Source organism: Triturus cristatus, chromosome 6, assembly GCF_964204655.1.
Source record: "Triturus cristatus chromosome 6, aTriCri1.1, whole genome shotgun sequence".
Classification (NCBI taxonomy): Eukaryota; Metazoa; Chordata; class Amphibia; order Caudata; family Salamandridae; genus Triturus; species Triturus cristatus.
The window spans coordinates 671,461,294-671,477,403 of NC_140589.1; the positions used below are offsets into that span (position 1 = coordinate 671,461,294).

At 43.3% G+C, this 16,110-nt stretch overlaps 1 protein-coding gene across 1 annotated transcript in view; it reads left to right on the forward strand.

The window, feature by feature from the left end:
* The window catches only part of LOC146817714 (gamma-aminobutyric acid receptor subunit rho-1-like), a 416,531-nt gene that overhangs the window by 360,604 nt on the left and 39,817 nt on the right, over nucleotides 1–16,110 (forward strand). Inside the window, exon 7 of the mRNA XM_085611171.1 lies at nucleotides 14,494–14,634. Coding sequence (XP_085467297.1) covers nucleotides 14,494–14,634 — 141 coding nt within the window. The remainder of the gene's footprint in view (nucleotides 1–14,493; nucleotides 14,635–16,110) is intronic.

Sequence of the window (16,110 nt, forward strand, 5' to 3'; positions counted from 1 at the left end):
CCCATGCTCCTCATGAGAAACGAAAGATTTGAGGGTCCACATAGGCCTAACATTGGTAAAAACATATACAGACTAACCATCTAAACCAATAGCTGAAATCCTGTTCCCACAGGAATATTTCTCTGTGAACATTGAAGAAACATTCAGGAATGTAAGGGTTCATACATGTAGAGAACAAATAAAGCAACATTTTACTGGTGGTAAATGGTCTATTGTATTAAGTCGGTGGAAAGGTCAGCACTAGAGCAAAAGCATTTCTCGCCAAAAAGCCTTTAAGTTAGCATCACATGTTTTAAATTAAATGAGCTCTAAATCCTATCAAATATAGTCGTAATAAAATCAATTCAAATAGCGAATATGTAAAACTTTCACCAAAGATTATTACATAGAAATAGCTAATGTTAAAAATACTCTACTACAACAATTTTTCTCAACATTCATATAAGTGTATTATTTTCTAAATTCACATCACAAAATGTATTTTACACTTTTCACAAACTATAGAATCTCTTGTTCATAAAAAATGTCTCATTAGTGCTACTCATTTATATTTATTAGAATTGCTGTGTATGTTTTCTTCATCTTGCTTTTTAAGGCACGCTTTTACAGTGCTTCTCCTACACTTGTCTTATTTTCTTATGTTACCGTGTCTAACGGTGCAAAGTGGACTTTTAGCTCATTGTGTCTTCAGTCAGTAATGTTGTGTATCAAGATTTTTTAAATTGTGCTACATCACTACCTAGAATTATTTTAAAGAAGAACCTCTCAAGCTTTTTCAGTAGGTATTTGTTAAACTGTATTTTAGCTAGCCAACAACTCATCTAGATCATTTTTATTATGTTTTTAAGTATAGTATTTATGCTCTAACCTCTTTATGTTGTCAAGAAAAGATGCAGATTGTTTTTCTGCATTTTTGTTTTTGAAGGAAACATAACTAATTATAAAACCTCTGGAGGCTGCTTTAAATGCATCCTAGGCACATTGGAAGGGAGAGTTGCCTGTATTATTATTATCAAAATATTCTTTGACAACGTTTTCGTAGGTGGTAATGAAAATCTTATCTGAATACAGGGAATTATTAAATATCCATTGAGATTTCCTATTATTGCTCTGCAGAATATCTAGCTCTGTCCAAAATGGGGCATGGTCGGAAACCAGAATTTAGCTAATTTCCGAATTAACCAGATCTTGAACCATGCTAATAGTCAATTCTAGATTTGAGAATTATGAGTGGTCGAGTAAAAAGAGAACTCTCGAAGATCTGGGTAAAACAGTATCTAGAAGTCAGATAAGGAGCTCTGTGAAATTATATTTTTAAATGCCTTCTGTGCACTGTTAGGAACAAATCTAGCTGAGGAATGCCTATCAAGAAAGGGGTAAATGAATTGATTGCAATCCCCGCCTAGTAGGAAATTATCACTGGAATGTTTAAGTGTTTTCTGTGAAATGAGTTTCGAAAACAATTGATCCAGATGAGTAGGGCTATATACATTAATTAATGAAAGGATATTATCCTCTATTTCGAGTTTAACCAAAATCCACTGTCCCTCAGAATAATTTTCTTGTGAAATAAAATAAATAGGCAAATTATAGTGACAAAGTATAGCAACACCATTCTTATTAGAGATAGAAGAGGAGAAAAATGCTTAACCGACCCATTGCTTCTTAAGTTTAAGAACCTCAATATCAGAAATATGTGTTAAAACTAGCTGAGACTTAAGCCTAGTCAAATGTGACAAGACGCTTTGCCTCTTAATAGGGTTTCTTTAATCCTATTTATTACACATAACAATTCTAATATTCATTAAAAATAATCTAATTGAAAAACACTTGACTCAATAAATGCATATTATGTAACAATGCTAGGGGAAAAGCAAGTAGAAGTAAAAACAGGAAGGAGTAATAGAAAAGAAAGAAAACAAGAAGTGGGGAACATTACCCAACAAACTACCAAAGACATGAATGACGACAAAGAGAAAAATAAAATTCTCTAGTCATAATTGAATCATTACGATATGAATTGAAACACCCCGAAGGATGTGAGAGCATTGGAACACCTAAATGCAGTTGTACAGATCATCACTTTGAGGAAATATGAATTTTTATGCTCAATTGTGTCCCCTATCTTAGACCCCAACGGCTCCATGTACATGCTACAAGTACATGTATGTTCCCTCCACTTCAAGCTATGAAGACGCAAATACATATGTGTCCAACGTTAACATATCCTCTTTCAGATCCGCCATGAATGGGTCAAATATTCCGTTCCTAAGTATGCCTTGCCACCGTCTTTATATGGTATACTTTTCACGTTTTCCAGCTCTGGCAAGGTAGGCCCTGAATTCTGCCATCGAGCTTTTCCTGCTTCTGCCTCTGAATGCACCAGCCTGGACCTGTATCTGTATCCATGACCTTTGTCTTACTTCCTGCGCGGCTAACGGTGCCTGGCCCGGCCTGTTGCCTGCCAAGACTGTATTCAGCCTTCAAGTTATCTGCTCCGCTCCTCGAGAAATGCATTCCTGTCTAGTAGTTTAGGTAAACATCCCTCCAGCTACAGAGCAAAGGGCCCGGCCTTACTGTCTCCGTGCAAGTAATTCATGGCTACTGTTGCCATGGTAGGCCCATGCCCCCTCGCATCTCATGTAGACACGTAGACGCTTATACGCGCACTAGAAGTCAGTATAGGATAGCCTCTGCCTGAGAGACCATTCCTTCCAGATAATACAGTTCCTTAAACATAAGATATTAGATACGATTTGGGATTAGGTTGTTCTGACATCCCAGACTTCTGTCTCCTCATGTAGGGCTAAATGTCAAGTCCCCTTCACCCTACAGTTACACGTCAATAACACGTCATGCTACTGTGCGCGCATCTCTGCCAAGTATTTCTGCTGATTTTGCAGGATTCTCTTATGGATCCACCCACTTGTGTCATCATCATAATGACGTTTCTAGTACATGCCCTCATGCACGCCTATTGTAACGCCTTTTTCATTACGTATGTGTATTCTTATCTCTTTTCTCAGCTGTCACGCCTTCTGCATATGTCTTCATTGTAATGCATTTACTATATATATGACAACCTGTCAATAAAGTATTGCCTCTATCCCTTCCCGAACCTTAGTGGTGACGGAATACGATTGCCTGGTTCGAACCAATTCCTTTGTAAGGAATAAACCCATTTTAAAACCTCAAATACCACGGATTCTGCCTCTTATTTTTACTGAGTTATTCTTATTTAATTTTACCGCATAAATTAAGTCTAGGTAATTAAATTTACCACAACTTGACAAACAGAAAAGGAAAGAATAAAATATATACACCATAGTAACAAATTAAAAAGAAAAATAACTATGAGGAAGTGCAAGTAAAACGGGTGACACACAGCTCAATACTGAACAGTAGAAACATAGAAAAACACATAATATCAATTATTCAAAAGTCTCCGAACTTACCAATAATGACATAGGAATAGGTCAAAAAGGAACCGGGAGATGAACAACAAGAAGAGGTGGTAACAGAACAAAAAACTATACAACAATCCAGTCTGAATTGTAAAAACATCAATGGGTCATGGATTATCAATATGCGTGGGATCTCCTCAAAACCAGGAAATAAGATATGTGTTAGATGCAATTAGACATTTCTTAAGCAGATAAAAGAACGAAAAAAACATGAAGTAACAGAAGAACTCAGTTCCATATCTTCAGATCTGTGTTGTCTAATAAAATCTCTCAACTTGTCAGGGTCATCAAATGTAAAAGTCTTATCTTTGTACGTGACCTTGAAAAAGCAGGGATGCACTAAACAATATGTAGCATTCATAGGTTTGAGTTGCAGGCGATAAGCAAGAAGTTGTTTCCCTCTAAGTGCTGTAGCGTTGGAGACATCTTGAAAAAAGAAGACTTTTTTCCCTGACTGGTACAAATCTCTGATTTTTTTTTTAGCTGCTTAAAGAGCATTCATAAATTCTGTGAACTACAGGAAGAGAATGATGATGCCCCTAGGCCTTGTGCTAGATGGAGAAGTGATCTTAAGGCCCAAGCGATGAGCCCTCGGAGGCTGAGTGGACCACAATCTCCCAGGCGAACAATTGAGGGAATAGCCTTTTGTAAGAATGAGATTATGTTGGAGCCTTCAGGTCCCTCTGGTATAACATACGGGCAAAGATTGTTTCTCCTGTTTTTTGTATTCCAAGCCCTCTGTCTTTTTATAAGTTGTTCACTTTCCTTGAACGCATTTCCTCTAAACGCGACAAAGATGCTAATCGGTGGTTTAATAAAGAGCTCAAAACCACCAAATTAACAGTCCATCGCGCGGAGCGGGCCTGGAGGAGAAACTATTGCCCCACCTTGAAACTGGAATACTCTAACATTCTGAGCCAGTACAAGAAAGCCATCGTGGAGGCTAAAACATCTTATTTCTCCTCCAAGATTTTAGCAGCAGAGAATCAGTCTAAGGAAATTTTTACCATCGTTCACAGCCTGGCGTTCTCTGACCGAACTACTCTTAGACCAGTCCCGTCTGAAGATCTTTGTTTCTCTCTCAATGATTATTTCATCCAAAAAATTTTAACCATTAAGGCCAACATTCCTCCCCCTTCCCCCTCTTTTGATGTTCCTCGATGTCCTCCCCCCAAGGGCGCACTGACCACCTTTCCTCCCATCACTAAGGAAAACTTTACCTCTTTGATCCCTTTGATCAAATCTGGCTCCCCGCACGATCCCTGTCCTGCCCATATCCTCCGCTACATCTTTGTTTCTTGCCCAGACCCTCCCCTTCATCTCCTAAATAGCTCCCTCTCTCAAGGCATAGTTCCCAGCTCCCTGAAATCTGCGGTTATTGTGCCCATTTTGAAAAAACCAGGGGCAGACCCCTCTGACCCAGCCAATTTCCGCCCCATCTCCCTTTTGCCATTTTTGGCTAAAGTGCTCGAGCGCCACGTCACTCGCGCTCTGAGTTCCTTTGTGGAGAAGCACGGAGCCCTTGCCTCTCGCCAAGCTGGCTTCCGCCCCGCACACTCAACGGAGTCCGTTGTTATGTCGGTTCTAGACACCCTCAGGGAGGGCATGGACACTAACCAGTACCAGGCCCTCGTGCTCCTCGATCTCTCAGCCGCCTTTGATACAGTGGACCATAACATTCTACTTTCCCGTATCGGGGCGGCGGGGATCGGGGGGACTGCCCTGGTCTGGTTATCCTCCTTCCTGAGTAACCGCACCCAGGCTGTCCGCCTGGGTGAATTCACAGCGGACGCCCGGAAAGTTCAGTGCGGGGTCCCCCAAGGTTCCTCTCTCTCTCCCCTGCTGTTTAATTTGTATATTGCCCCTTTAATTTTTTCTCTTCAACAGATGGAGGTCACCGTTTTCAATTATGCGGATGACCTCCAGCTGGTCTTTAATCTTTCTTCTCCTTCAGCTGTTCTTAACTTTCAAACTGTCATGCTTCATATCAGGGACTGGATGAACCACAACCACCTGAAACTCAACCCTGATAAAACCGAGTTGGTGCTGACGGGCGGTTCATCCAGCCCCTGGTCCCCTCTCTTTTGGCCCCCCGCCCTCGGTCCCTCTCCTGCTCCCTCTTCCTCAGTCAAAACTTTAGGCATAAAACTTAATTCTCAACTCACCCTTCATTCCCAGGTCAGCTCTGTGGTTTCCTCTTCTTTCCTCTCCCTGCGCACTATACGCAGGGTGTCCCGCTTCTTCACTTTTTCTGCCCTCAAACTCATTATCCTGGCCATGGTGATGTCCCGCCTGGACTATGGGAACGCCCTGTATGCCGGTATCCCCGCATACAGTCTGCGCCGCCTACAACAAATTCAAAACCAGGCGGCTCGCCTGGTCTTCAATCTTCCTAAATTTCACCACTCCACCCCACTTTTGTATTCACTACATTGGCTCCCTGTGCGAGCTAGAATTCAATTCAAGCTCGCATCCATTACCTTCTTGGCCCGATCGGGCTTGGCACCTGCTTTCATTTCTTCTGAAATTGCCTCATATATCCCCACCAGGTCTTTGCGTTCCTCTTCCCAGTTCCTCCTCACCATCCCACGCTTTCGGAGAAAGAAGTGGGGAGGATCTAAATTTGCTATCCTTGCCCCTACCCTCTGGAATTCCCTTCCCCTCGAACTTCGTTCCATCACCCTCTATTCACAGTTCCGCAAATGCCTTAAAACCCACTTATTCACTAAATCCCTTGTATAAACACTTCCCCTTCCCTCCCTGTTTCTAACCTCAGTTTCCGTTAGCCACAGCGCCAAGAAACCGCTGGTATACGTGCGCTTTATAAATACTTTCAAATTCAAATTCTTGACAAAATCGGAAACATCTGGTATGGACTCTTCAGCATTGCTTACTCTCTGTTCAATCTCAGATATTATCTTATCGTGAAAATTAAATTTTTCTTCAGTTCTTTCCAGAGCTGTATTGGTTTCCACGACAAAAGGTTTCAGAGCTCTGATCTCTTTCATGAAATCTTCCAAGGTCAAGGGGGAAGATGATTTGGAGGGAGAGTCTACATTTTTTTTGGGCCTTTTAACAAAAGTAGATGTGTTAGGCTTTTTTGATGTTGCCCCTCAAACGTGAGGATAAAGCAGAGCACCTTTGTGAAAATACACCTTCCTCTTCCATGCAAGCTCAAGAGATAGGTTATCAAGATCCTTCTGACTCTTTTTAGTCTTGATAAGGGACGGAGACTAGAAGGAAAAGAAGTAGGTTTAATGCCAGCCCTCTCCTACTCCAATCTCCCCATACATTCACAGGAAAGAAAAACATGTGCCAAATCCCTCAAGTAATAATAGTCAATAGTGATGCCAAAAAGATTCATGGTAAGGGCCCTTAGCCTGGACATCACACCAATTCAATAGATCAATGTTATAAAAGAGTGGTATCCATCACCATATAGGAACATCCATGACTTCACAATCCAAAAATAAATCTGTAGCAAGGTAGGCATGAATAGTCCTCAAACTGTTGCTAGGTAGGTGAAAGAACCAATAACCTCACATCTTATCAGAACAATTAAAATAGAGCCTTAAAGAAAGTGCATGTCAAGTCAGGCACTGAGTTAAAAACACACTACTGCAAGAGCTTAATTGAAAATAGGCAGAGCAGTATTTTTTCAGTCATAAATAAACAAAAAAAGGGGCTTGGCATTTCGCTTTATAAAGAATCCTGAGTAGAAAAATAAATAAGCTGCAAGATTTTGTTCCTCATACACCAAACAGCCTTATCCAAATATGCTGCATGCATAAATGTTCTTGTGTCTTTCAGAACTTTTTCAGTGTGTTCCTGTTAATAAAAACCTTCTCAGTATCAGGAAAAATGCATTGACTTGAAAGGCAGAGCAGTTTTATTTTAAGTCATTATTATCTCTGTCCTGCTATACAGCAAAATCAAATCTGTACTAAAGAAGCCTTTAACAGCTATAGAGAAAATGTGAAAGAGTTAAAACCTTGCAAATGACCTCCGCATATATTCAAAACATGACAGGCATGGAGCACTCATAAAAAGAAACACATAGTATTCGCCTTGGTAGTGGAACCCCTTGTGCGCCTTATCCGCTGTGATGGCCCTATTCAGTGGTGGTCTTGGTATGGTGGCCCTAAGGAGCTAATCACATTGTATGCAGCTGATCTTTTGTGCTCCTTGCGAACCCCCAGGCCTCAGGCCCCCAATGCTAGGAAATCCTCCAGATCTATGGAGAGACATTTTGACTTAGGATCAACGAGACTAAATACCTGTTGGTCCCCGTTGCTGGGGATGTGAGCATTTGCTTTTGGCAGTCCACAATCCCATTGTGTCACCTGTCCTTCAAATACCTGTGCATTCACATTTCATGCCTTACGGACTTAGCCTGGACTCTTACTCTGACCCCAGTGGTTACTAAAATGAAGAGAGACTTGTAGAGGTGTGGTCACTTGCCGTTACATGTCCTAGGGAGGGTGGCCCTTTTTTAAATGATGATTCTACCCAGCTTCTTCTACTTCTTATTGAACTTTCTTTTTCCAATCCCTGGTGCTGGATCTAGTGAAAACAAGAACTATGTCAAATAATTCTTATTGATCTGACACAGCCCAGACAATACTGGTTCACGGACATGCTTCACCCAGTGGAAGTGGCATCCACTCCACTGAGATGAATCTCCAGTCCATATCCTCGAGCAAGTCCTATATCGCAACCCAGGTTCTTTTAAACTATGAGCCTGGCACTTGAATTCAACACATTTTCACATTTAGACATTCCTGCAGGCTATAGAGATTTGTATGCAGGCAAGTCCACTAACAGAACATAAGCAGAGCAGTGAAATGGATACTGTTGGAGTTGGCCCTTTTTGCAGGGTCATCCCTGAACTTTTTGCCTTCCTTGTAGTCTTTTTTCTGACCTGTTGTTGGTGGTTTTAGGACTCTGGGCACTTTAGCACTGCTGCCCAGTGTAAAGTGTGTGTGCTCTCTGTGGTAAACATGGTAAGATTGGTCTACACCTGTTTGGCGTATTTAATGTACCTGTCAGTCCCTTGTAAGGTGGTATCTCAGATACCCAAGGCCAGTAAATTAAATGCTACTGGTGGGCTTGCAGCGCTGATTGCACCGCCGACCAAAGTAGCCTTTCAAACCTGTCTCAGGCCTCTGCTATTGCAGCGCCTGTGCGCGCAGATTTACTGCCGCTGTGACGTGACATGTGCCTTAACTGTGTGACATGTCCTGGTAGTGACAAACAGCCATTTTGGTTTCTCACTGCTGTGAGGCTGCCCTCTCATGGGAATGCATTAGGGATTCCATGATATGTGTGTCAGTGGTAATTCCTGGTATGAGAGGAGTAGCGTGGTCAAGTTTGGTATGTTTGGAATAGTAATAATAAATGCTGCGTAATGGTGTGTGCAGATTTATTATCACTATTTTAGAAATGCCACTTTTAGAATCATTTCTGTGTGCTATGTGTCTTTGTGCCTGCCTGATGTGTATTGCATGTCTGGCTCTGGAGTGACAGGGACTGGTGAGGTGTGTGGCTCCAGAGGGGCAGGGTGAGTCAGCGATAGGCTGAATGGGCAGATCTGCATTTGGAGCAGTGAGAGGGGTAGCCCCTGACCCTGAATAGGTCTGTACGTGCCTTGTTCAATGCTGGCTCCGCCCCCCTGTGGTGTGTCTGAGGACGGAGCCCAACCTGACAAAGGAGGGTGTGAGCACTGTAAACAAAGTGCTTCAGTGCCCCCCAGAACCAGTTGGGACTGGTTCCCCAAGCCCTGTGCCAGGGCAGCACAAAGACAAACCCAGTATAAATATTGGGGCTGTGACCCCATGTAAAGTGTGCTGTTTTGGGTGCTTGTTTTGTTCCTGCTGGGCCCCAGGAGGAACCGCCACGAGGGACTGCCCCTCTGCTGGAGGGCCCTGTGAGCTGGCCTGCCTGGACCCAGCTTTGTCCAAGCTCTGCCTCTCTGGATTGAAACCTAGCACCTCGTGAGCGCTACATCTTAAGTTGCTGGTGCCAGGAAGGGAGGAGCGCTTGTATCCTGCAGTGCTGGGCTGCAAAAGTGTCCCAAAGGGAATCCCGGCGTGGGGATTCCCCTGCGCTGCCTGGGAGTAAAGCGAGAGCCTACCCTGCATGTCTGTGCCTTGGAGGGCCCCAGGGGTCTTGGGGATCGACAGCGCTGGGCTTCAACTAGTTCTGAGGGAGTCCCAGTGTAGGGATTCTCCCGTGCTGACTGGAAGTGGAGCGGGAGCCCAGCCCGCATTCCTGTGACACCGAGAAGCCACCGCACCACGAGCAGGTGTCCATGAAGTCAGGCAAGCTGCCTGACTGTGGGCGGGGCTGGAGGAGGCATGGCGCGGAGACCAGAAGGGAGCCCGGTTCAACAGAGGCATCGCTCCGTGTGTGTTCCAAGTCGGAGCGGTACCCAGCGGAGGGCGGGAGCCTAGCCGCACTCTAGGGCATCCAAAGCCCAAAGGAGGAGCCTGATCAGATGTTCCTGGGCCGGCGAGAGAAGACGTTCAGGAAGCCAGGCGGCTGACCCTGCAAAAAGGGCCAAGTCCAACACAACTCCCTTCCAGCCAGGGCGGGGCTCCCCGCGCTGAGGAGGGAAGCCCCGTGTGCTGGTCAGGGTAGAGGGAGCCTCACTGGCTTACCGGGTCCCAGGAGACGAGAACCGGAGCCTTCATCCAGCAACTTGTATCAGTCCCGAAGGAGAAGCCCCGGTGAGTAGGGCTACAGTTGAGCCTTGGTGGGTGCTGTGAGTGGCACCAGGAGGAGCCCGGTAAAAGTGGTGCCAAGGCTAATTTTCTCATCTACACAGTGTAAGCATGGGCACCTGCAATGACAGGGGCATTTCTTTGTGCGGTCTCAGGAGAGACAAGGGTGGGTGACAACCTCGCCCCCATTTTGGGTGCCAGCCTGGTGGGCCTGCACCCTGCTGCAGTGGTAGCTTAGCACCCTGACTTTTGGACAGAGGGCATTTGGTACAGCCCAGACGGGCCCTCAGAGGAAGGCCAGTGGGCCTGTGAGCACCTAAGATGCTGGGAGTGTGCATAATGTGTTGATGCCTGAGGTGATGTATGCGCCTAGGGAGTGTTACTACGGTGCACTTCTAAATGTGATTTATACCTAATGTGTTTATGCATAATATGTTTCCACAGTATTTTACCAGTAGTTACTGGTTTTGTTATTACCTGTTCTAATGTTTCTGAGAGTGGCCCGATTGGCCCTGTCATGTACATAATCCCCGGTGAATTATTGCTTAGTGCCAGGTGGCACAGTGTATATTTTTGATCATGATCTAATATGTTTATGATAATTCAAAGGCTATCTTTTTATATAACCTTGTGTGGAGTTTCCCTTGTGGTGTGCCTAGTGTGTTGCTGCTGTGTGTGTGTTGCGCAAACGCTTTACCCATTCCCTCTGGGATAAGCCTGACTGCTCGTGCCAAGCTACCAAGGGGGTGAGCAGGAGTTATCTTCAGTGTGTAACTCCCTTGCCCTGACTAGAGTGGTGGTTTCTGCCTGGCTTAGGCGCATGCCCTAACCAACCAGAAATCCTATTTCTAACAGATACTATATGTGATGTTCTTCCAAAGGCCGTCATCCTCGGTAAGTGCAGCCCCATCAGATGTTGCCCTACCTAATAGAATTGGCTCATACAGCCACAGGCACGCATTGATCTAAGTACATTTCGCACCCAATTCCGAGGTATTTTCAATCTCTGAACAATCCTTTTTTTATAGTCACAAAGGACTGATAAGGAATTTATGAAGGGTCTTTCAAGGGCCTTTCCTCTGACAAGAAATCTACCAATAAATTATGAGCCCAACACAGTATTGTCCATGTCCATTAGAGGCGACCTACAAGGATAGCCTTAAATATCTATTTTCGAACATGGCATTACTACGAGACCTTACTTGAGCTAGAAGTGCTAGTGAAGAGTTACAGAAACACAAGCATTTATAATTTAAGAACCTTATATGCAAAGCACCAGGGATACTGTCACACTCTGCACTAATCCATAAAACCAAACGTACCTACAGACTTTCACCTCAATTAACTAAACCATTCTCAAAACTTCGTATTAGCAGTCTTTGAATGCATCCAAGAAAACACTTAATTCTTTTTATATAGAGAGATGCGGGAAATTCTTATAGTAAGGACAAAAGAAATCACAAAGTCTGATCAGTTGCTAGAAGCATTCTCTAATTCATGAAAGGGTTATCCATTGTCAAAACAAGGACTCTTCAGATGAGTAGCAGCATCCATCACCTACTTCCGTACAAAAGTGGAATAAATGATTGGACAATCACATAGTGGTGCACTATGTGTGAGTGCCCCTTACGAACATCTGCTGTGGAACTCCATGGAGAATTTGGCACACTTTCACTCATCACAACTGCTTAGATGGAGTAGCAAACATAGAGCGGAATAAAAAGCAATTTGTCATCATCTTTTCAGATAAATCAAGCCTTTCTATCATTAGCCCGCCTTTTACAATGTTGATGTGTTAATTTGTGGTTCTGCTAGCTCTTCAAGCATGTGAATATATGAAAGATCCAATGCTGGAGAAGGTAAAAGTTACTTAACTCTAACTACAGGTCTCCACCTTTATGATCTTTCATTAATTCAAGTATAGTCCTCCCTCCTCCAAGAGGTGCACCTTCAGTCATTTGCTTTTTTTAACATGTGCTAGAAATCTAAGGTGAGATGACTACTGGGAGGAGTGGGATTCAGGTCACTCTTATCACATTGGCTGCCTTCAAGTATTTTTCAGTGAGGTGATTTTGCTACTAATGGAACACTGGGTTGATGTGTTTCAGGATGTTATGCTCTATAGTGCTGGTGTAAGGTTACCGTGGAAATCCCACTTCGCCGATAGGGAATGATTCAAGCATATAAACTATGAAAGAGATCAATGCTGGGGAATTGTTACAGGTAAATACATTTTTTGTTTCTTTGATCTCCTGCAGAAATTTGCCCCACTCACAGGAGTTTAAAAACAACAAGCGCTGGCAAAACCAATAGGTCTCAGCAATGTCGGAGCTCCGAGCTATTGGCGTTGTCAATAATATAGGTCACATAGGATTAAATAGAAGCACATTTTCAATGAAAGTCCACAAAGAAATACAGTTTATGGAATATGTACTTATGCGCCCATTACGCAGTTTCAGACTTCTCTCATACTGTATTTTCACGTAAGGGTTACCTTTATCAATGAAATACGTAGTAATAGAAAAATAATATATGAATTGTTGAAGATTTTGGCCAGCATTAGGCATGGTCTGACAACAATAGCGTATCGTTGAACGTGATCTCCAAGATGGGCGCGGTATTAGAACGCGTTTCAGCAGTCATCAAAGCTGGAGCAGCTTGTGTAGTGCATGCAGGAGGGCCACTGGGCTGTTCAGCCCTGTATTGCCTCTGACTGAGGACAAGTGTGAAGAGTGGCTGGTGGAGTCTATCCGGTTTTGAGTAATGGGGACGCCCGCTGTGGAACATGCGTGGAAGGGATGCTTGTGTGCAACAGTAGGGGAGGTGGAGTTTGTCATCACCAAGAGAGGGGAGTCTGTCGCCCCTAAAAAATGGAGGTGGTGAAGTGGGTTGTTGTACTGAGGTAATAAGCAGGGGGAGGGCTGTTGTCCTAGATCGACAACATGCCAAAAAAACTGACATGCCTCATTAAAGTTCCCAAACTATTAGTTAAAAGAGGTGCACAGCATAATGCTGTAGTGTCATTCTGCTCTGACGCCTCTGTGCATCACCACACTGCAGAATGGAGCACAAAAATGCAGTTGTGCGTCACATCACCATCCAGAGAGCTCCAACCTTCAGACCAGGTGGTGTATTGCATAGCAACATTTATACAGTGCTTACTAATCATGTGTGTGTGTGTCATTGAAGCCCTTCTGTACATGGGTAGAGTGTTACATCATATAGGGCGTGGTTGGAAGTGAGAATACTGTCCCGAAAAATAAAAAGGTAGTCCCGAAACAATGCCCTATAATACTCACTGCATATGTTAGAATGTAGTTGGGTGGTGTGCTCGGGAAGGGCTAAACACCACAATGGCATAATGTATGCATGCTCTTGACAAATTGGGAGGTTGAAAAATGGTGTGACGATGATGCCAGCAAATGGGAAGCCTATGGGCGGGTGGAGTCCATTATGTAGATACAGGATGTCTCGGTTTGAGACAGCGCATGCACACCATCTAGAGCCGAGACCTATAAAACGAGTCCTGTACTTCTTTGCATCGCCCTACTTCCCCTCCATGACATTAAACACACAGCACATTTTGGTGGTGAACTGCCATTCATCCATAGGACTTTAGCAACCATGCAGAACAGTCACAGCGTGTGCCCCCCAGGCAGGGCCCACAAATGTTGCTCTCAAAGGCCTGTCCTACATTGTAGGGTTTTATAATGAAAGTTAAAAGTTGCACTGCTCTTCAAGGTCTTTAAATGTAGTGTGAGGGCCTAATGACCCTATAGTGCCTCTCGTTTGCTTGTAGCATTTAAAAACAGAAATCACGAAACAGCTTCTCCTTGACTACACTCCCTGTGCCTCACCATAGGGTGTCAGACACATTGGGCATGTAATTCTACGTGTGGTGAAATTCTACGGCTGGTGAAATTCCACAAATCAATCAGAAAATCGAAATCAACGGACCAATGAAAATCTTGCAATACTTCACTAAGCAACAAAGTTCAAGCAAGTTTCCTGTAAGTGTATTACATCGAGGAGAGAGCATAGGAAAGAACATGATCTAATAATGACGTCCACGTAATGCATGGTTGGTCATTGCAAAGTTGCAGGAATTTCATCAAGCAGGGGCAGGACTTGTATACAAAAGTATCATAATATAAATTATTTAAACCAGGTAGATTAGGACTAAAGAGCATTGATTACACAACCAATCACAATCCAGTGATAGAATATAGTGGGTTCAGTGTAATTATTGTGCAGATGGACTAATGAAATGAACACGATAATCAAAATATTTGCAATTGTCTTCACAGATGCCTACACAGAAGATGACCTCATGCTGTACTGGAAGAATGGCAATGACTCCTTAAAAACAGACGAAAGGATATCACTGTCGCAATTTCTTATCCAGGCTTTTCATACCACTACAAGACTTGCCTTTTACAGCAGTACAGGTTATTGTGCTTTGTTTGTTTAAAAAATAATGCTGTCTGGAGAAAAATGGCACATTCATCTATTGGCAATTTTAGTGCTGTGGATGGGCGTGAGAGCATTGTGTGGCTTGACTATGTGTTTCAGTGAGCTTACACCACTAAAATCTGACAAAAACAACCATGAAGATTTCAGGAAAGCTTGCAAGACCATTGTTGCCAGCTAGAGCAAGCCAGGGAGTACAGCTCCTACCCCGGATTTACTCTTTGGTACCCCTGACAGTATCCTTGCTACCTGTGATCTCAGAGGCCAAGAAGGCAGAAAGAGGAAGATAAATCTAGGGTGTTTTAAGCTCTGTAAACATCCTGTAGTGACTTTGCTTTCTCTTTCCTAGTACTCTAGCAGCAAAAGAGAGGATCTATTGGGCTAAAGTTGGGACAAGTGGTACTACTTTTGAAGTACCTTTATATCAAAGGATGCATGGTGTCACTACTACTAACCCTGGTATTTTGGTGAATGGATGTATATACTTAAGACTATGATGTATTCAACAAATGTTGTGCTGTCAAAATTACCTACTGTAAAACACTGGGGCAACCTATTAATCACTCTCGAGATGGGTTTCTACAGATAAAACATAAGGAATTATCGCAAGTGATTGTGTCTATAATTCAATGGATTGGTCACACAGACACTCCTCCATATTCAATTAAATGGTATACAGAGGCATTTTGTTCTTAACCTATGTAACCTTTGAAATATAAATAAGAAGGCAGACTCTGTGCCGGGTGTATAAAATAAGTAAAGCAATTTATATTTGCACACAAACACTTTTTTTCAATACTAAATCACACAATGGTGGGTGATTTTTCAATACATAATTACAGTTGGTGTTTATCAACACTAAATTGACCACACATTAAATAATTTTCAAAGAAGTAGGAAGGGTCAGAACAGAGAGAATACACCAGAAAAGGCCAAAGTATTGTTCCAATGCAATAGTCCATAGAACTACTTAGCCCAAGCTTAAAGCCTCTGTATTGCCAAATATGAAACATCAAATGCACATTTCATGGGCTGATGAGGGAAGGTTATGGACATTTTAGTCTCCGATGGAAGCAATCCGTGAGACTTCCCTCACAACATTATGTCTGTGTACAATAAAGGTGAATCATTTAGAAAGATTGCCATAGGTGTATACTGTTGTCTAGATCCCCGATGCTGAATTTTTGTCATAGGAGAACACGCTTCATGCGTGTGTGCCATGACATAGGCCTGTCTCATGGATTGCGGTCTTGTTGGACCGGGACAGGCACACAAAGCTCTACCTCATACTTGTGGAAGACTACCACATCCACCAGGAGTTACGCAGCACAAGCACGGTGGTGGCAGCATATTGTGTAGGGTTCAGTAGTGATGAATAGGACATTTTTATCCTGTATCACTGGTGTGAGGCCTACAGGCTGCTCACACTTTTAAAAGTTCTGCTGCTGTGTTCT